This window comes from Furipterus horrens, unplaced genomic scaffold (genome assembly GCF_987537825.1).
Source record: "Furipterus horrens unplaced genomic scaffold, mFurHor1.1.pri manual_scaffold_6, whole genome shotgun sequence".
Lineage (NCBI taxonomy): Eukaryota > Metazoa > Chordata > Mammalia > Chiroptera > Furipteridae > Furipterus > Furipterus horrens.
Genome location: NW_028327176.1, coordinates 193,182,662 through 193,203,581, shown reverse-complemented (window position 1 = coordinate 193,203,581; position 20,920 = coordinate 193,182,662). Strand labels below are relative to the sequence as shown.

At 61.2% G+C, this 20,920-nt stretch overlaps 1 protein-coding gene across 2 annotated transcripts in view; it reads right to left on the bottom strand.

Moving 5' to 3' along the window:
- The window catches only part of SMOC2 (SPARC related modular calcium binding 2), a 93,155-nt gene that overhangs the window by 33,608 nt on the left and 38,627 nt on the right, over positions 1 to 20,920 (bottom strand). Inside the window, exons 5-7 of one of the 2 annotated variants that reach the window (XM_090280095.1) lie at positions 9,497 to 9,544; positions 6,531 to 6,614; positions 5,328 to 5,402 (exon numbers count right to left, since the gene is read on the bottom strand). In XM_090280095.1, the coding sequence (XP_090136221.1) occupies positions 5,328 to 5,402; positions 6,531 to 6,614; positions 9,497 to 9,544 (207 nt within the window). The remainder of the gene's footprint in view (positions 1 to 5,327; positions 5,403 to 6,530; positions 6,615 to 9,496; positions 9,545 to 20,920) is intronic. The other variant, XM_090280096.1, reaches the window with a different exon arrangement.

Genomic DNA, 20,920 nt, shown 5'->3' with positions numbered 1-20,920 from the left:
CCAGCGTGCGGGGCGCGGCCACAGGGACAGCGGCAGCCTAATTACAGAGCCGGGGGCACCTCCTCCGGGAGATTACAGAGGAGCTGCTGCTCCGCCGGCGTGTGTCCCCAGCCCGGTCCTGTCCCTGCAGCCAGGCCAGCCTCCCCGCCCCCGCCCCACAGCCGCTGCTCCCTGCGGAGCCGGGGGACATCCCCACATTTGCAGCTGGTGCCAAGGCTCCCGACTGTGTTTGTTGCCTGGGTCAGCCTGACCTCCCGCTCGGCCCGTCCTCCCTTCCTGGGTGCCCACACCCAAACCTCAGACAGTCCCCGTGCCCCTCCTCCTCCGGCCGAGGCCGCTGTCCTGCGTCCCTGGGCCCCAGCGGCTGTGGCGGATCCTATCCTGTTGGAAGGAGGCCCTGACGCCACAGGCTGGACGGACGCACACGCCGCGTGTCCAGCAAGGTGTCTGCAGACATGCTGGCCCGTGTGAGGAGCAAAGAAACGGGGGAGGAGGGTTATTTTTAAAGACGCATCAAAAACCCACGACCGAGGCTTGTTTTATAACCTGGTGTCTGCTGTGATTTTTAAATCACAGAACAGCTGACTTTGTAAGTGTGGCTGTAAACCAAGCTGCTCAGTGGGGAGCCCGTCCAGCGCCTTCCGCCTCCTGGAAGCCCCTCCCCATGACAAGGGGGGAAAAGTGCAGACGCGTCTTGGCAGAAAGGCTCCCACAGAGCAGATTCTAAATATTTAACTTGTGCAGACGGCCAGAGCATGGGAACCAGCATGTCGGGCCCCAGCCACGTCACCTAATAAGGCAACGCTCTGGTCTAGTTTACGCAGGGCGCCTGGCCCTGCTCACGCCTGCACACGCCGGGACCCCCACTGTCGGCCACGAGGGGCTAGCAGGCTGTGTGTGAACACAGAGGGCCCGGCCAGGACCCAGGCCGGGCAGCTGGAGATCCCTCCTCCTGCCACCTGGCGTCACACACAGGTCCCGCCGCCTGGCAGCCCAGCCCGGGGACAACCCACTGGAGGTCCTAGGAGAGTGTCTCCCTCACCTTTCCCAGCCGCACCTGGGCAGGTGCCCCCTGACGCAGCTCCTTCCTGCCCGCAGCTCTGCAGGCCTCCAGCCCACTCCCCGCGGTTCCCACGGTTGAAGGTCATCTCTCGCGGTGGCACAGGGTTTGAGCTGCCCAGGACGTGTGTCGCCTCCACACATGCAGCCCCTCTGGCTTGCGCCTCCCCCGCCTGCTGCTGCTTGCGACCCCAGACCGTCCGCCAGGACGGAGCCTGCAGGTCGCTTATCCGACCTCTGTCCCCCACCCCACGGTGAGCTTGCTCCAGCCCCCAGCTCCGCCTCCGCAGCGCCCTGACCCCCCACCTACACTGGGGTGCCTGGCGCGCTGCTCACCCCCCCCCACGGGGGTTTCCAGCCTCAGACCCGTGTGCACAGCGAAGAGGCTGCAGTCACATTGTTGTTGGTCATTTCTGTGCCAGCAGATTTCCTTCCTCCCTCTTGCCCGGCGGGGGAGCCACGCCCCTGGCCGCAGCCCTTGTGGTGGGTGTGAGGTTATGTCCACCTGTCCCCTGTCCCCGGTCCCCCGGGAGGGACCCTGGCATGGCAGAGAGAGAGAGCATTCCTCTGGTTCTGGCGTGGACAGTCTGCTAAGGACTTGTCCTCAAATTCCCTTTTCAAATTCTTTCTCAAACGGCAGGGAGCCTTTCCACCGGGGGGCTGCAAACCCAGAATGTCCCAGGGGCAGAGGGTCTGTCACAGACGTCCGTCAGTCATAGATGTCCGTTAAGCTGTCTGCTCAGGGAGCGACCTTTGGCACCTTGCGCTCTCCTCCAAGCGGCAGACCTGGAGCCGCGTCTTCCAAGAAGGCTGGCTGTGCGGGGCCTTCCGACCAGCGAAGACCTGGGCGTCTACAGCAGCGGCCCGAGCCGGGTAGGCCGGGGAAGCCGCCTGCGGCCGCGCTCCAGCTGCGCTGCAGAGCCCTGGCCGAGAACCTGCCCCTGTGATGTGTCCCTGTGCCACAGCTGACCCCACGTCCCGTTGCTCCTGACCCTTCTCTCTGCTCACCCTCCATCCTGTCCCCATCATCTGCTCACCCCACGGCCAACTGCTGGGCACTTTCAGTGCTAACATGGCTCCTGACCCCGGAACTAGTCCCCGCGGGAAGTTAACTGACGCTGGGCAAAGGAGCAAGTGCGCTCAGTGGGGCAAAGATGGTCTGTCCCACCAATGGTCCCAGAACAACGACCACCCACACGCAACACACTGACTCTACACTGAGTTACGCCCACCACAGAAATTCACGCGAAACGGGTCATAGGCCTACATGTTCAATGCAAGGCTCTTCAACTCCTGGAAGAGCCCAGGAGAAAACCCAGGTGACCTCGGGTTTGGGGACGGCTCTTTTTGGTGCAACACCCGAGGCGTGATCCATGAGGAAGGGGAACCGTAGCCGGGGCTTCACCAACGCTGAACGCGTGAAAGGCACCGCTAATAGGGTGGAAGGTCACACCACCGGCAGGGAGGAAATATCTGCAAAGCCCAGATCTGATAAAAGACTTACGAGTATGTCCCAGCCGTACAAAGAGCACTTAGAATTCAACAAAAAGACAACAATTCAATGAGAAAAATGGGCAAAAGATCTCAACAGGTGTCTCACCAAAGAAGATGTACCGACGTCAAAGCAGCATCGGAGAAGCCACCCACTACCACATGCCATTAGGGGTTAGAAATCAGAACAAGACGAGATGCCACCACACGCCTGCCGGAACAGCTCAGCTCCGGGATGCCGCCCACACCCCCTGCGGGCGGGACGCAGCGCGGCGGGACCCCCACTCACTCCTGCTGCAAAGGAAAGAGGGCGCAGCCCCTTCGGAAGACAGTGTGGCAGCTTCTTACAAACGACACAGGCTCTCGCCATAGGGCCCAGCGACAGCCACCTCGGTATTTACCGAAACAAGTCAATAACATACATGCACAGAAAAACCCGCCCGTAGATATTTACAGAAGCTTTATTCACAGTCACCAAGCCTGGATGCGAGCAGTGTCCCTCAGTAGGCGAAGGATAAATACAGTGTGGTCCCTCCAATCAAGGGGAGATGACGGAGCAACTGAGAGAAACGGGCCATCAGGTCACGAAAAGATGTGGCGGGGCCTTACACGCGCGTGACTAAGTGGGAGCAGCCATCCTGAACAGGCGACGTAGCGAGTCCCCGGGATGTGACCTGCTTGCTTTCTTACTTCCGGGTGACTTCGGTGGATACAGTGCAACCCGACGATGTAAGCACGGTCTGGGCACTGAAATCTAAAACTTAAATGTGATTTAATGAAAACCTCCTTTTACAATGAGAAAAACTGGGTAAGTTCAGTTAGCACATTTTTAGGTAGATTTTTACATAATACACTTTACAGTCCACACTTAAAAGGAGGTATCTGAGTTACTTTTAAATATTTTAATCACTTCAAATGACCAAAACTTCATAACTTAAGAGTCTAGCTGGTATCCTGATGGGTTTGCCATCTTGTGTTTAAAAATGAAATTTAAAAAATGGGGAAAATAATATTTGAAAACTCAGCTATAAACAAAGAAGACGTCACTGGCATGGCTTTTCCCCGGGGAATGCAATTAAACCACGATTGAGAGCAGAATCAGAAGACGCTTATCTTTGGGCACTAACTTTAATGTGCGCCATAAACCAGGAACTGCATCAGCTCCGAGGAAACAGAGGAACGTCTGCGCTGAGGCCCGTGAGCCGGCGGCACGGTGTGAGCGTGCGGTCAGGGGGCCGAGACACGCCTACCCCGGGGCGTGGGGTGAGGCTCAGGATGAGAGCGCCAGGGCCCTTGCTCCGGCTCACGTAGGCGAGGACCCCCAGAGGGTTGGGGGGGGACCTGTATGACCCCTGGGGTCTGCAGCCCCAGCCACGTGCCTGCAGGTCCGGGACAGGCCACCGCCGGGCCCCGTGCGCAGACTCTGGAAGAGCCACGCACAGAGCCGGAGGACGGACTCCTGGGTCGCCAGCCTCAGCTCTGAAATAGGCAGCGAGAGAAGGCAGCAGGGCCTGACCCGGCGCATCTGCCTGCGGGGCTGTGCTGCCCCCGAAGGCCCTGGGAGAGCGGGGGCCACGTGGACCAGCCTGTGGCTGGGCGAGACCCAGGGCCCGCTCCCCCCTGGCTGGTGCGCAGGACCCAGCCTCAAAGGCACTGTGGCCCTGCGAGGGGGACACCCTGCCGCTTTCGAGTGCCCAGGGCCCCCTGCGTGCTCTGCTGACTCAGACGACAAGAGGCCGCGGGCCTGACACGGCGCAGAGCTCACCTGGTGCTGCCCCCGGACCCTGGCAGACGTCCCGGCTCCCTCAGGCCTGTGGGCTCGGCCCCATCACGGAGGGGGACCTGCGGTCGTCACCGTCCACAGCCTGAAACACGGGCTCACCACCAAGTCCCTCCGCAGGGACCGCAGCCTCCCCCCGGCAGCCGGGCCGTGACCGCCGTCAGGGAGCAGCAGGTGGACGGAGGCGGCTCAGAGGAGTAAGCGGGAGAAACCGGCTGGCCGGCGGGACTCCGTCCTGCGACGCCCACACTCCTCCTCCGGCTGTCCCCCCGAACCCCCCAGACAGTGGGGCCGGGAAGGGGAGCTGGGAGGGGGCGCATCATGGGGAACAGGGCGGGCGGCAGGCAGCCCCAAGTGTGCCCGGACCAGGGTGTCTAGGCTGGACATGGAGCTGGGGACTCGGGAGAGCCACACACCATGGTCGGAGCTGAGGGGGGACGGTCACTAGCCCCGCAGCAGCCGTCAGGAATGGCTGGACATGACGCCCATCCCTGCAGCCGTCCAGGCCTCCCCGACGCCCCTGGAGGCCGCTTCCGCCCCCGACCTCCGCTAAGGCTCGCAGGCGACGGGGAACACCGGGCATGAAGATGTGCATGACTCTGCACGCACATGGATTATTTTAGCGCCGACGATGTGCAGATTTTCATAGACGGGGAGGACTTTATTTTCCTTGGTAAAAATAGTCCCGTCTACAAAACTGCTGTCACTGAGTGCCCCAAACATCCTTGGCCACGTCCCGCCCCATGGTGTCACCACGCACAGGGACCAGAGTCTCCGTGTTGGTGAAATACATAAGAGTGTGTATTTTAGTGGAAACGCACGGAGAAAATGGCACTGCTAATGGAAATAAAGAAACGTCGGAGAAGAGCAGTGTGCGTGCGCCCCGCGCCCCAGGGCCTCTCCTGTGAGAACCCACGTTCCGTGGCCAGGCTGCAGTGACGTGTGTGGCCCCCCGGCGGGACGGGGCCCGGACGCCGCGCCGACGCCAGAGCCTCACCTGCGTGCTTGTTGGTTTTGTTCTGCCGACTCTTCACTTGTTCCGTCCAGAGCGTGGGGTAGCGCGACGCGATATCTAACAAAGCGAGAGAAAATGGTCGGTGTTTTTAATTCGTCAGGAAAACCCAGCGCCTCCCGGAGATTTCGGGAGGGAGCCTAAAAGCCGAAGAAAAAAACAATAAATAAATACATACTGTGCATTTAAAAAATTGTTAAAATAATTGTGTGCATAAGACAATGAGAAATAATAATATACATTTTTAAATTGTAGCATATTTTTTCTTTCTTCACCCAAAAATGTAACTAGAAGTCACGTGAATCTGGACAGGCCCCACGGGAGAGAAGTGCGTTTTAGCGAAAAGCCCCAATGTCTGAACACCCCCTCGTGGGGTCGAGATGGACGTGTATGTAACGTTCCGGCTCCCACTCAGCTGAAAGATTGGACATGAAGTCCGTGAGACAGGAACACGCCTGTGTGGTGCCACAGCTTAGCAAACGTAACCCAATATCTGCAGTGCAGGTCGGTCGCCGTGTGTGCGTGAGAACCTCGCGGGAGCCGACCAGCCGGTTCCGGCCACCTTCGCCGAGAAGCGGCCCAACCACCTCGGACAAGCTGCCCCATCTGCCCACCCTCAAGGGGGGTTCTGAAGACGGAGGGACCCTCAGGGCCACACACGCCAGCGATAGCTGCTGTCGCGCTTGTTATTGTTACTCCTACTGGCAAAGCGTGGGCAATTCTACCTTCCAACCTCAGATTTACGTGCTACGTGCCTTCCTTCGCTTTCGGCTTCAGACCTTGATACCCGGGACAAGAAAACTCGTGACACATTCGCCAACACCTGACACAGGACGCGGAAGGCTCAGAGGAGGAAACCCAGCTCAGCGTGACTGCAGTTCCGCAAAGCCGAGGGACACCTCTCGTGACTCGGCAAAGCATGTCCTGGCAGCACGCGGCAGCGACCACGGGCGGGAGGTGTGAAATACGGGCAGATACACCATCGCACGCTTTAGAAATGGCTCTTTTATACGATCCAACTCACAGGATTTTAGTTCACAGGTTTTTGTTTAAAAAGGCACCCTCGTGGTCTGCTATAGAAAAGCACGCGGCAGCGCTCCCAGGCCATGGAGGGCCCGTGGGTGCTCACAGAGTGTGCCGGCCCACAGAGGTGCCCTCCCCGGCCCCAGCCCCCGGCCCCGGGCTCACCTTCCTCATCTCCTTGGGGCTGACTGTCCAGCGCGGGGGCTGAGGCATCATCTGAATTCAGAACGGAAAACATTTGCAAGGAGACTACAATCACGAGAGTAAGTTAAGTAAGTGTGCATGCGGGTGAGGCTGCGGGTTTGCAAACAGCCCACAGGTTAACGCAAACCACCCCCCAGGACCTGCAGGGGGGCCCGCCGGGCATGGGGGCCCCTCGTGCTCTGGGGGCCGCTCCTTCCACACGCCGCCCCACGAGGCCAGGCAGGGCCACAGGACGGGGAGGGAGACGGGGACCCAGCACTGAGCAGAACCCCCCTGAAAAGCCACAGTCCGGGTCGCTGCATGTTGCAAGGAGGACGGCAGGTGGGGGGCCAGGCGCCCGGGCTGAGCCCCGCTTTCCTGGCGGAAGGGCAGGGGTGAGGGCGTCTGGGTTACACTGCTGCCCTGGGTGCCTCTGCACAGCGAAGGCCCCTCTGTCCACTCCTGCCACAGAGTGACCCCCAGGGGGCTTCGGGCTGGGGGTGGGGGTCGGGGACAGGAATGACAGAGACCAGGGTGCGGGGAAGGGAATGTGGATTAGGGAAGGACTCTGGGTCATCGCCCGGATGACATATATTCCTATTGAATAATCTTGATTTAATCAGTTAAAAAAGACTCTTCGGGTGTCCCTGGCAGGTCTGAAGTCAGGGGAGTGCCGAGACACAGCAGGACGGCGCGGCCAGTGAGCTCCCGGGCCCCGCTTGCGGCGCAGGGGCCGCCAGGGACCCCGGCACGTGCCACTGTGCTGGGCGCCAAGTCCAAGCTCACTCGGGTGGCCTGTCATAACAAGTTCAGGCTCAAAGCACAGCCAACAGCGGCAGAGGGACGGGCCGGCCACACAGCCTCTCCCGTTAACGCTGTGACTGCCCAGCTGCCTGAGAATGAAAACCGAGCCCCCGGGAGCTCTGTCTGAGGGAGAACTGAAAAGAAGGTTTTCAAAAACCTTCTCTTGAAAACCGTTTCCTGTTTGTTAAAACACTGACAAAACGGCACATCACTTGCTTGAAATATCCAAGCCCAATATTGTTCGTAGCCATGAAACTGAGTATTTTCCTATTGAATATTTCGTAATCTCCCAAGAAACTAAAAGGAAATGGGGAACACACTTAAAACATCTGAAAGTCTTCAAAGTTATACTGAGGAGAAGGGTTAGCACGTTCCCCGTCTCCTGGGAGGAGCTCAGTCAAGTGCGTTCCCAGAGGCGTGCGCTCTGGCTGAGGCCTGAGCAGGTCGCCCCACCCCCACCCTCGGGGGCGTCAGCCTGTTCCCAGAACCACCGGGTCCGCGTCCGTCTGAAAGCTCGGCTGAGCTGCCCACGGCCAGCGAGGGCCCTCGCGAGAGGAGAGGACGTGACAAGCGGCAGGCGACGTGCCCTGGGCCTGTCCCCTCCCCCACGCCACCTCCAGCACCAGAGGTCCCCCACTTTGTGCCCGGAGCCACCCCGGCCGTCAGCATGCCTCTCCTCGGGCCACGTGCGTGCCCGGGTCCCTCAGACACCCTGGCCGACGTGCCGGCCCCGCGGCCCCGAGAAGATGAACCAGTGCTTTCCCGACTGGTCCCAATGGCGCTTGCCAAGCGCCTGGCTCTTCTCTGCACACCAGCCTCGCGGCTGCATCTCAGGAGTCCCCTCTCTGTGCCGGTCCATCAGGGGCCTTCGGCAGAAAGAAAGTGTCCTTCCCTCCAGTCCCTTCCTGGGCCCGTGCACGGCTCCCCAGGACGCCCTCCCGTAGTGGATCGTAGCACGATGACAAGACTGGGGCCCCCTCCGAAGCGGGGTTTTCTACCGTTCCGCCTTTCAGCACGCGTTCCTTCTTCTAATTGAACGTGGTAGCTTCCTCTTCTTTAAAAAATATTTAAAAACGGGACTACGCCCGTCCCAGATCTTACAGCCTCGCAGGCAAACGTCCTGCTCAACTGTACCTCCTTCCTTTCCAGACGTAAACTCGCTCCCCAGCCAGGGCTCTGGCGCTGCGCTCATGCCCTTGCCTCAGAAAGGGGGCGCTTCCCCAACCCCGAGGGGCTCCTGCTCCACCCCAAACCTGCCGCAACCCCCACCACCGTCCGCTCAAACGCGCCTCCTTTCCGGACACCCTGCCCCATCATCCATGGCCCCCTCCTGCCCACACTGGGCGCGCTCACCGGTGGGCCCATGCGCGTGTGTCAATCTGCGCACTTATCTTCGTGACACAGAGACCCCGCGACCCTGCAGGGCAGGGACAGGGCCCTCCGGCCTCTCGGCACACGCTGAAGGGGATTGGGGGGGAGGAAGCTCGGGCCTGTGTGGCTTTATATCACTTCCCTTTTCATCTCCTGGAACCTACAGCAGAAATATCAGTGGCTGTGGCTTTGGAACCAAAATGTTACCTCTATTTCATCTTGAAAATAACTTCTGACTCCACAGGGTGATACGAGGTGGTCGCCCACGGGGTGACGCTGCAGAGCACCCGCCAACAGGAGGGGCGCACGGCCGACCTGGCTCTAGCTGGGACGGGCCCAGAGGACGTGGCCGTCGCAGGTGCACACAGAATCCCTCTCCCTCCCAAGGGTCAGCTGAGAGTCCCTGTCGGTGGCCCTCAGCCGTGACTCTGCTTTAGTCACACGTGCCACAGCCAAGATACGGAACCTGCGTCCTCTCCACAGGCGCGGACTCGGGAAAGGGGCGCCAACAGCATCCCTGGGTGGTCCCTACCCAGGCCAGGGCTGAGGAGCCCCCCGTGGGCACGGGCGGGCGGACTATGCGCCCAGCACCTGCAGGGCGCCCGACAGTCCTTCCCGCTGAGTCTGCATTCGCCGAGGGAAGAAACACTTCACACCCTGCTTCAGCTCGTGAGCATCAGCAGGACACGCCTGAGTGTGACCTGAGAGCTCATTCTAAGGCCTTGGTCGGATTAGATGAGGTCACCGCGCGGGACTCTCGCTCAGGCGGTTACCTGTTTTTCCTGTGCCTTCCCGCTGGGGCAGCTTCTCGTTGACGGAACCTGAAAGGAAAACAAGGAGCGGAATTATTCTGGCTCTTCAATGGTCACCAACAGTTGTTACGGAAGCATTTTATTCCATCTCGGTGACGTCGCAGGGCTGCGTCACTGTCCCGCTGTCCAGTGGCCATCTGCTCCCTGGGGGTCGGGGGGGGCGGGGCGCCATCTGAAAGCCCTGAGCCCACCCCTGGTGACACCCGTCACACACGCACGCGGGGCCCTCAGCGCACAACGCATCACAGTTCCGCCCTCGCCAGACGCTCGCGGCAGCCTTCAGGGCCCTGCGTCACCATGCTGGCGTGATAAAATGAAGTAAATTTAAAATTTTTTAAATAATAAAATGTTAAGCGACTGAGGCCAAATAAGACCCTGGTTTCAGCTGGATTCCAACTGACAGAAAAGAAAGCTGCGGCACCGCTTCCGTGCAGAGGAGGACAGAACCCACGCCGACAGTGAGTCGGGATGGACCTTGGGGGCGGGTTGGTAACACGAGAGTCATGTTACAAACATAAGGTGCTGCCCTTCCTTCCCCATTAGGCTGAAACTGCTACAGGCACCCACACGCTTCCCGTCGTAATTCCACAACTCAGAGGCACTTGAAAAACCCTGTTCAAAGGCACTTCGGAGTGTCTCCGCGGGCCCAGTTCAGAGCCTCTTATCCGAGGTTCGCGTAGAATGGCCACGGCCCAGTACCAGGTCGTACTTGTTCGCAAAAGCGTCTCGTGAACTGGAACTTGAAACTCATCGCTTATTTTCCAGTCTTGAACGGGGCACTGAAACCCAGACTGACGTGTATACTAACCCGACACCTGAGGGTATTCTGAGACGGCCTATCCTGCTTTTTGGACCAGGAACAGCACCTTAGCAGGAAACACACACACGCACTTCAGAGCCAAGGACCCTGAAGGACCGAGAGGAGAGCATAGCCTCCAGGCGACCAGCTACCCCTCCAAACACCAACAGGAATCACGGCACGGTGACAGGGCCTCACCGGCGACCCAAACTCAAGGCGGCGGCCCTACCGAAAGGAGCCCCACGCGCCCGTCCTAGAGCAGCCCCCTCGATAAGCCCAGCAGGTGACGGAGACATCGCTGCTGCCCCCCAGCCCGGAACCTCGCGGCCCGCGGAACGACGTCAGCACCAGACCCGCACCGGGAAGCCCAGCACCGCCAGTGAGTGAGAGGGGCCGCGGCTCCCTGCTTCATCTCCCCGCTGCCGCCGTCAGCGCCGGGTGAAATGTCACCTCGTCCCCACGCGTCAAAACACAGGCTTTGACTCCTGGGCTGGGGCCGGGGACATGGAACAGGCCCCCTGTGTGGCCTCTGCAGAGCCCCCGGGATCCGGCCTCCCCGCCTCTCCCCTGCGCCGTCCCTTTACACGTCCAGATTTCTGAAGGGCTTACGCTTCTCAGTCATCCGTTTATTTTTAGCACGTGTTTTGGCAAAGAGTCAAAAAAAAAAAAAATGTTTTCTACTTTTGGCCGGAAATTATAATCGTTTGGCGAAATTTCTGAATATAACTTATGTAGGCTTTAGGGTTCTGAGCTGAATGTAAATACGTTAAATAATAATCAGATGCCCCCTGAGAGAGCTCCTCGGTCGAATTAAGATGATATTTTTGCAAAGTCAGGGCAGGAACGTCCAAACTGCTGATTCACAGTTTGATGAGAGGCTCCGATCCGAAGGCGACGTTTAGAACGCTCCTGTCCCTTCCGGAGCCAAGCGGCACCTCAGCTCACTCGTCAGCCTCCCCGGGCCATCAGCATTTACTGGAACAAATCCACACAAAAGCAATGCCGCCCTGTTCTTGACACGCGGCAAAGTGTCCCTGGGAAGCTGCTCCCTGACTCAGGCACTGCAGGGGTCCCCACGGGGCCCTCGCTCTGCCCTCCAACCGTCTGCCCGGGCCTCCTGCCCACCCGCCCCCGGGACGCGGAACGGCTGCACACCGCCCTGCACGTGGCACAGTGATGATGCCCACGGGCACCCACGGGTCCAGGGCCAGAAAGCACCCCCCTTACTTCACCCCTGCTTTTGGGAGGCAGGGATCTGCCGAGGCAGCCCCAGGAGCCAGCAGCAGGCAGCATTCTAGGGGTCGCTGCGGAAGGGCCGGGCGCTGGGGGGCTTGGAGGCCATGCAGACGGGCCGGGGGCCGGATCGCCAGGCCCGATCTCTGCTCAGACCCGAGGACTCTGCTCGGGGCTGCTCCTCGGGCGCAGACTCCCAGGGACCCTGACCCGCGGCCCCCGGGAGGGTCGCCCCCACGTAAACGCAGCTGTGAGGGTGGCTTCCCAGCACCGAGCCTGCACTGCCGGGGAGGGAGCCACAGAGGCCCAGCGGGAGGGACGCCTGCGGTTTCAGGGCAGAGCCAGGGCTGTTGAGTCCTCGCTTGGAGCACTTGGTTCAAGTCCAGCTCCGCTCGGCAAACCGACTTGGAGCCAAGCGGCCGCGGGAGGGGGTGGGGCCGGCTCACAGAGCTGGTGGTCCGAGGCTGCCCCCGTCCCAAGTGCTAAATGCTCTTTAAAAATAAACACGGACGGGGAGATAGATCTGTGCCGTCCGCGGGAGGAGAGGCGGGGGCTTCGCAGGGTCAGCGCGCCGCAGGGAGCGCCGGCTGGCTCCTGAGCCCTTGCTCCTGCGGGGCAGGAACCGCGCCAGGGGTTTGTCCTTTTCTGGAAATCTCATGGCCAAGGGCGGATTTACAACACCACATGGCTTTGCTTCAGAAAAAGAGAAAGAGGGAAGGAAGAGGAGCAGCCACAGAAGGGAGAGGGGGGGTGCGTCCTCTTGTGTCTTCTGGGCCAGCGTCTGTCTCTCTCTGCCGTCCCCCTGGGCTCCCCGCGAGCACAAGTCCCAAGAAGGCCTGCATGTGACCCTCGTCGGTCTCCCCGTCCCTTCGGGCCCTTCCTCCATGGGAGGGAGCCGCTCGGTCGCTCCTTCCCTGTCACCGCGGGATGGGACGGTGAGCAGGGGACGTGAGGACGGTGCGAATGAGTCCCAGGAGGCGCGGCACTCGGGGAGGAGGGTGAGATGTGGGCGCCACAACAGGCTGCAGAGCCCGCGGGCTCGGTGTCCCGGGCACGTCCTCCCCTGGGAACTGGGTGGCGCACATGCTCCCGCCTCCGGCGCTGCGGGGAGCGGGCAGACGTGTGCCCTCACAGTGCGTCCCCTGTGCCGCGTGCAGCCTCTGCCCACACGTGTGTGTCTTGCATGTGAAGAAGACGACAGCCGCTCCCAGCAAAGAGCAACGTTCTCCACTCAAGCAGCGAATCACGGCCGTGCGCCACCGCGCGACACCAAGCTCAGGGGACGGCGGCCGTTCATTCGTCGCTACGGGCTCCTTCAGCCTCGCTGGAAGCCTGTCGCCTGTGAAGCTTGTCTTCCAACGGCCCGCAGGACCCTGAGGTCTGGGGGAACGTTTGTGTTTCCCGTTGTCCCGCCGGCCGAGGCAGCGGGTGTGACAGGCCGCCGCGGCCCTGCTCCTGAGCTACTGCGGGACGGAGACTCGGTCCTCCCAGATTTTCCTAAACTGCCTGGCAGGGGCCACGGTGCCGCCTGGGCTGTGAAGGCTCTGAGTGCTCGGGCCCAAGGGGGCAGGACCAGCTGCTGAGCCAACACCAGGATCCAGCGGCCGGACCCCCGGCAGCCAGCAGCCCCTGGGCGAGGGGCCTTCGGGCCTGCACTGTGCTGTCTGCCCCATCCCAGGAGGCGGGGGGCCCTGGGCTACCCCGTGCTGTTGGCCTCAGGCCGCAGAGACGTGTCCGGTGTGAGGTCCCTCCCTTCAGGCCGACATGAAGCAGCGACCCATTCTCCCAGGACCCCACACGGCCAGAGCACCTTCCGCGCCCTTCCCGCCACACCAGTGGCCCCAGCACGTCCTGGAGGTCCAATCGCAGCTCAATGTGCCCTTGGAGCTACCCGGGAGCCCGGGGACAGCGGGGCAGGAGTGCCCGCCACGGGCCAACTCTCCACTTGCCTTCTTGCGACCAGCAGCACAAAGGACAGGACACCCTTCAGGACAACAGCCTGACACACGACACGGTTTGCAGAAGAAGTAGCCTGGCCGCTCAGCAGCCCCGTGGCCAGCCGTGTCTGCGCACGTCCATCTGTCCAGCCGCAGGGCCCCTCTGCCCGCGATGTGAGGGCCCCTGTTCTGCGGTTGCTGTACCTCTGCGCCCAGAGTGACCAGGCAAAGCGGGAGCTTCCGGTGCCGGCGGCTGGAGGGAGACCCGGCTCCCTCCTCCTGCCGGCTGCAGGCTTCACCCGGGGGTCACGAAGAGCCGCTGGGTCCCAGGCGAAGGGGCATCCCACCGGGGGCTCAGAGCACGGTCAGCCAGCTGACCACAGGTTACCCCATCCCCAAGGACTCCTTCTCTAACGTGGCAGGAGGAGAGACTAAACCACAAACACCGTCACAGGAGCGAGCCCGTCCCTGGAGCTGCCTTCCGCTGGCGTCCTCGTCCACGCCCTCGCTCTCTGTGCTTCCGTTTCGCGTTGCCGTCCACAAGGTGCAAACTTCAGCGGCAGGGGACAGTGAGTCTGGGCAGCTGGGCCGTCCCCGCAGAGTGGCCATCAACACGCCGGCGGTGGGAGACACCTTCCCGGTGCCTGGCCGTGGGGCCGCACATTGTGGAAAGGCTGTGAAAGTGAACCACATGCCGAAAACGCGGGCGAGCGCACTGCATGCTTCAGCGCAGCCGTGTGAGCCGGAGCCGCTCGCCGCTGAAAGGCGCTCCGGTTTCTTGCACAGTTTTATCAAGTGTGAGGAAACAGGAGAGAAAAGCCGCTGGCGGGCCAGGTGTGGAAAAGAACCACTCCTACACCTTCGAAGGAAAGAAAAACTCAACCTCAAATTAGCCACCAAATTAAGGGCACAATCAAGTCCAACGACAGAGCATCCGGCGATAAAAAGGCAAGTGTCAGACCCCCAAAGTGGTTTTTTCCTGAAAGGAAAAGCAGTAATAGAAATAATAAGCATTTTCTCCTTTAGGAAAAATAACGCCGGAATATTATTTCTCAAGTACTCGAATAATTCAAGACCAAGTCCACATTGAGAGAGAGGGGGAGAGAGAGAAGGAAAGAGAGAGCACTGGCCAACCGGAGGCTCCGCGCCGCGTGCCCAGCGCCAGCCGCGCGGCCCCCTGGGGAGGCCCGGTTCCCGGTCGGCCGTCAGCCGCCTCCTCCAGGCTGAGCCCCACGCAGCCTCTGAAGCCCAGTTAGCGGAGCAGCCACACCCTGGGGGCCTCCCATTGAAGGGTTGGCTTATTTCTTAAACTGCAGCATTAACTCAGCCCCTCCAGAAATTCCCACAAGCTGAGACCCTATTGGGGATTTTGCGCATCCTCTATTGGCTGTGACAAGTGGCATCTTATCTCATCACGGATGTAAAAGGAATTTCTTCAGTACTTCAGAAACGGCCACCGTGGTCTGTGCAAGAGGGCAAGGCATTTCACATTTTTCTCTAAAATAATCGCTTCTTTGGCTCAGCCTCTACGGCCGTCCCGCTCATCCAAGGAGGACACAGAGCAAGACCCCCAGTGGACGTTTGAAGTCACAGCTGGTTCCGAGACAGGGGACGTGCCGGACAGCTGCGTCACTGAGGCCTCCCGGACTGTCCGACAGACGGAAGGACCACCTCCCGCGGGATCTGTGGCTTAAAACCAGCAGAGACCCGCTCAACCCAACATGGCCACTGATTTCACGGAAACGTAACCCCAGCCTCGTCACACGCTCCCTGTCATCGTAGCGTGCTAAACGACACACACGCGCGCGGGCCACCCTCGCACCCCACACGGCAAAGCCCGCAGGACACAGCGGCCGCCGCAGCTCCCCTGGGAAACCTACACCCCTTCCCGGACGAGCCTGGACATTCCTCCCCCTCACTGAATACCCTACCCCCCATTAAACGAACCCCAGTATGGAAGCCGGTTCCAGTAACGGGGGGCTGCTCTGCCTGTGGGGTAGCCCAGGCCCTGTCCCCTGCGTCACTGTCAGCTCCACGCCGGCTCGTGTCTGAATCCCTCCCTGCGTGGAGCCTACAACCCGCGGTGCGTGTGGGCCCCTCGGGTCCCCAGATATACGTGTACAGTTTCTTCCAGTACGTGCAAACCGGGACAAAGTTTAAGTTATAAATTAGGCGCAGTCAGAGATGAACAATAATATAATAAAGCAGAACAATTATAACCACATACAGTAATAGAACTTACGTGACTGTGGTCTCGTGTGTGTGTGTGTGTGTGTGTGTGTGTGTGTGTGAAATATCTGGCTTGGCCACGGGACCAGAACAGCAGGAGGGGACCCGTGAGGGAGGGGACGCGCCCGGCCGCCAGGGCTCCGCTCCCTCCCTGGTTTCTCCTCCGTGGGAAAAGCAGGGTCCATGTTCTGGGCCTTTCCTACCTTCCCACCCTCCCCTGCCAATAATCGTCCCAATAGCTTCTTTAACAACTTTTCAGGAACGTAATGTTTCAGCCTTTAAAGAAGGCATTTCAAGGGGGAAATAAAGGCAGTTCCTCCGATCTGCAACCTTTCCGGTCTGCAGCCTTCAGCTGGCACCTCGATACACTTCGTGAGGACACACTTCAGAGACTAGAAGCAGCCACAGCTGTGGGGTGACGTCAACCTCGGGGAGCTCAGCTGTCCCGGACGTGTCTTCACGTTCCCCGGCTTCACAGGCTCTACCACTGAGTGCCAGGGAAAGTCACGCATGAAAAATTAGAGATTAAAAAAAAAAACAGCTTCTCTTTATAAAGTTAAAAATTTCAGAAATCATGGCGCTAGTCACAGAAGCGGGGCTTTCCACCATTTCAGGGGGACGTAAAATCATGAGGCCTTGTCAGAAATGCGAGGGCCGCAGACAAATGAGCATAAATCCCACGCTGAAAGGTCCTCTGTCCCTGGGAGCGGGGGCCCTCCAGGCTCCCCACTCAGCAATGGAAGGCACACGAGCAGGCGGACCCTGGACAGGACCGCGACCCGCCCCATTCCTGGCGCGGGCAAGGCCGCCGTCCGTGCTGAGTCAAAGCACAGAGCGTGTTCGATGCTGTCACACAGGCCGGGAAGACCAGGCAAAGAGACACGTTCCTTCCTGCACCGCGAGCCATCGGGCACGTGACCCGGTGACAAGCGCGCTGCTCCCTCCCAAAGACCTCCCTGCTGCTGAGCGTGGCGGAAGGGGCGGGCGGGGCGACTGGGTGCAGTGGGTGCCTCTCGAGGCATCAGCCCCAGCCCGGGGGTTGCCCCCTCCTCCCCGTCACCCCACGTCTGCAGCTCGCGCTGCTCATGCGGGTCCCTGGCCGCGGCACCAGGCAGCATTCTTGCACGCAGGCTCAGCTTACAGCGTCCTCCCCGGCTTTGTACTCGGGCCAGGAACCAGCTCCTGGCCGGGGCGCAGGTTACGGAGGGAGATGAGATTAAAACCCTGGAGCCGGTCCCAAAACACAGAGACGAGGCCGCTTCAAAAATCCTCCCCCCCGGCAGCGCTTTTGAGTTCCAGCTCCGCCCGCCCCCAGCACGCTGGCCTGCACACGCCGGAGAGGGAAGGAAAGGGGGAAGCCCCTGCGGAAAAGGAACCAGCTGCGTGCGATGGAGGCGGCGGAGGGGCCCGACCAGCACAAAGAGCTCCCTCTCGGCCACCCCTGCTGCCACAGGGGACCCTGGGGGGCAGCCCGCAGGCCCGGGGCCCACCAGCCGGCGAGTGCGCCCGAGCAAGGAGCAAGCGCTGCTCTTGGGCAGGCGGGGCGCGGGCTGCGTGTGGATGGAGCGCAGAGGCCGGTGTTCGGTCCCGGGTGTCTGTCCAGGCAGGACCCACAGGAGGAAAGCAGGGGCCAGAGCCTGCTCAGGGAGAACCGCACCCCCTTCCTGTGCCCAGCCAATGTGTCCCCCCTTTTCCTTTCGGGAGCCACCTCCCCAGGAAGCCTCCCTGAATTCTCCTGGTCACCACGAGCTGTGCCTGTCCGTGCACCGGTGGCACCGCCCAGGGCGCCGGGCCGGGGACGTGTGTCTGCGTCGCTACCCCGGACCACGGGCGCCTGGCCTGGCAGACACGGCAGGGCTGCCCACAAATAAGTGAACTCCCAGAGCGAGGCGGGGGTGGTCTCAGAGGGGCGGGGAAGCCTGCACGTCCCCCCCCCCGAGCGCTGGGTGAGCAGAGCCGGACACCGTCGAGCTCCGGAAGAGGCCCAGGTGCCCACGGCGCCGGGAATGCACGCGACAGCCCGGCACCCCCCTCCTGCGCGCTCTGCACCGAGAGCCGGAGCGGCACTGTCGCCCGTCCCAGCAGCGGAGAGGGCAGGTCCCGGCCCCGTGTGAACATCTGTGCTCATCCCAGTGGTCAAGGGAGGCAGCCCGGGTGAGGGTTCATTCACGCAGGCGGTGGTTTCCCGACTCAAGGACGGTTCGCGCACGGGCGGGGGCGCAGCTCATGGCTTCTCGTCCTCGACGCGCCCTCCTGGGGCCTGGACGCACCACCCCGCGGCCCGCCCACGCTCTGACCCCTCACGTCCCGCGCCGCCGGGGCGCCAGGCCCGCGGGTCTGCACTGTTGCGTGCGAGGAGGGGGAACCGTGGGCTGGGGCCACCAAGCTGCACGTCTGCGTCCTGGCGCAACCCCTTCCAAGCGCAGAGGTCCTGGGGAGAGCACGTCCCTGCAGAGCGGGAGGTTACACCGCCCCGACCCAGGCTGCGGTGACACCCGCCCGCGGCAGCCCCAGGAACGGCAGCCACAGCACCGCCATGCGCCTGGCGCAGCGAGCCTGCTCCCTCCACCCGGCCAGAGCCTCGCCGAAGGCAAACGTCCGTGCTGGTCTCCCCCAAACCCCCACTTACGACTTCCCATGCTCCCTGCGGCTCGGGGGCAGCCTCCCCTTCCCTCACCTCTGCGTCTCCCGGCCCCTCCGCAGTCAGAGCTCCCGGGTGGGGTCCGGTCGGTGCCTGGCCCGAGAGGTCGCCACACTGTCTTCCGATGTATCTGCATTTTCAGTGTTTAAACTCGTGAGAGACGGTGCTCGTCCACGCACGGCGCCCTGAGTGAGCCGGCCCAGGGACGCAGCCGCAGGACAGGGGACCAGCCCCTCGTCACAGTCTCCATCCGCACAGGGCCGCCGTCCTGGCGGGAGACAACTTTTCTCTTTGGGGCTCTCCACCCAAGGGCGCCTGGAGGGCGAGAGCTGAGTTCTCCTGCTTTTGAATTTTATGTGGGCTCACGGGCCCTGTGCTTTGGTCCTTCCGCTCACGCCCCTGCCAGCGCCACCTGTCACTGTCACCGAGGGCAGCAGCTGCTCCACAGGACAAGCTGAGCAAACCACGTGCTCTCCCCAGTCAGAGGCCCCACGCCGACTGGTTCGCAGGACGTGGTCGCTGTCGCAGACGGTCCCATGCACGTCTCCCGCCACGGGAGGGCGCTGGGCCTGTCACCTGGGTGCTCCCGCTGCGGAGACCCCGCTGACACGCGGTGTCTGTGCTGTCCCGCGGGGCCGGCCTGCACTGGGGCAGCTGACTGTCCTCACTGCACACGCGCGCGGGGGCCCATTCTGAGTGGCAGTTTCTGTTCACGGCTAAATCTGAAGCCTCTTTTTGATTTTCAAGTTTTTATAGCGCGGGCTTTCCTGGTAGGCTCCCTATAAACGCCAGGACAGAAGGTCCCTATGCAATAGTGACACGCACCAGTGTGAGCACACTGAGGGAGCCCATTGCCGGGCTGTGCAGACGGGGACGGTCCACGCGAGCCGGAGGGAGCGCTGGCCGACCCGCCAGTGACGGCGGCAGAGCCTGGCACGGAGGCCCCAGCACCTGCAGGCGGAACGTTGGCACAGCTGTGACCGGTGCCACTCATCCGGCCTCACGCAAGGGACGCCCCCTCGCCCGCTGCTCTGCAGTCTCTGTGAGGCGGCGTCCGCGTCCGGGAGAAAGGGAACGTACGTTCCACACACGTGCACCGTGAACTCCGCGCACTTGAGTGTGATCCTGTCCTCGCTCCTCCCCAAAGCCTCCCTTCGGTGTCAGTCTCCGCAGCGCTCCGCCGCGACGCTCCCAAGCCTCCCGCCCGCCCCTACCACAAGCACCTGCCTGCTGGCCGAGCCCAGAGCCGCGCAGAACACAACCGTGAATGCGACTGGGATTGCGAGAACGTTTCTGTAACTCCGAGGGCGCTGTGGCGCGCACTCGTGCTGACAGGTGCGGGTGACCCGGCTGTGCCAACAAGCAGCAACAGCCACGGAGCCACGGAGCCGCGCCGCAGACGTGCCCACAGACACGCTCCCGCGGAGCAGGGCGGGAGGGCCATCCGCTCGTCCGCATGTGGCCTTGAACCCGAAGCCCTCGGTCCCGTCTCCTTCGGCCAGCCTCTCCCACACGGGGACCCAGGCCCTCAGGCCAAAGGACAGCAGACACTCTTCCTTCCAGCACCATCCCTTACACCAAAAACCCCAGCTGGGCAGTGGAAGGACTGGGGCATTTCTATGCAGTGGAACATCACTGATACCCCGACACCGCAACGTGAAGAACACACCGTGGTCTGATCGCAAAGTGAAGTGGATTTGGAGGACGTCAGCAGCTCAGCCCGCTTGGCACACGGCTTTCTGGGCCAGCTCTTCAGGAGACCACCGACCTCTCCAAACGGAATCACTGGAGCCCCAGACACGGGTCCCGGTGCGTCCTCCCCTCCAGGAAGTAAGTGGGCGGGACGAGTCCCCCAGCCAGAATGAAGTCCGCACGGGAGCGGATCTCTCAGGCCCAGGGACACACACAGGCCAACTGAGCGCGTTGCTGTTTCACTTACTCCGTGAGTTTGTAAAACTCGTGAGTTTGTAAAAAAATTATTAGGTGCCATGTTAGCTCACTAAAAATATTTTTTCAGCAATTTTTAGGTCTAGGATGACAACATCGTTTTTAAAAATAATATATTCTCCTGCCACATGACGCATGCCCCATGGCTTCCCAGCGATGCCCAGTCACTGGAAATATTAGGTTTCGTGTTACCGTTAATTACAGATGTCATAATTCTGGGCAGTGACCAGCTCTGTCCTGCACGTGGCCCCTGCTATAACGTCTGAGTCAGGAACACAGTTGCTGACTACGGCAGGCCTGCCCACGGAATAGAAAATATGCCTAAAAGTAACCTGCAGATGGAAACGTCTCCGTGATGTACAAGGAAAACCAGGAAGACCTGTCGTCCTTGACCGCTGCTCTGCGGGCACCCGTGTTGCCTGTGGGAGTGACTCTCGGCTCGGGGTCTGGACGCCGAGGCTGTGACATGTTCAGCAGACTGCTCTCAAGGCTCGGGGCTGCAGACCATTTTCAAATAAAAATGATCTGAATGATTTATAAAGTTTTGGGTAAAATATTAATGGAAAACAGACTGCTTTACAGATTACTCCGCTGCCAAC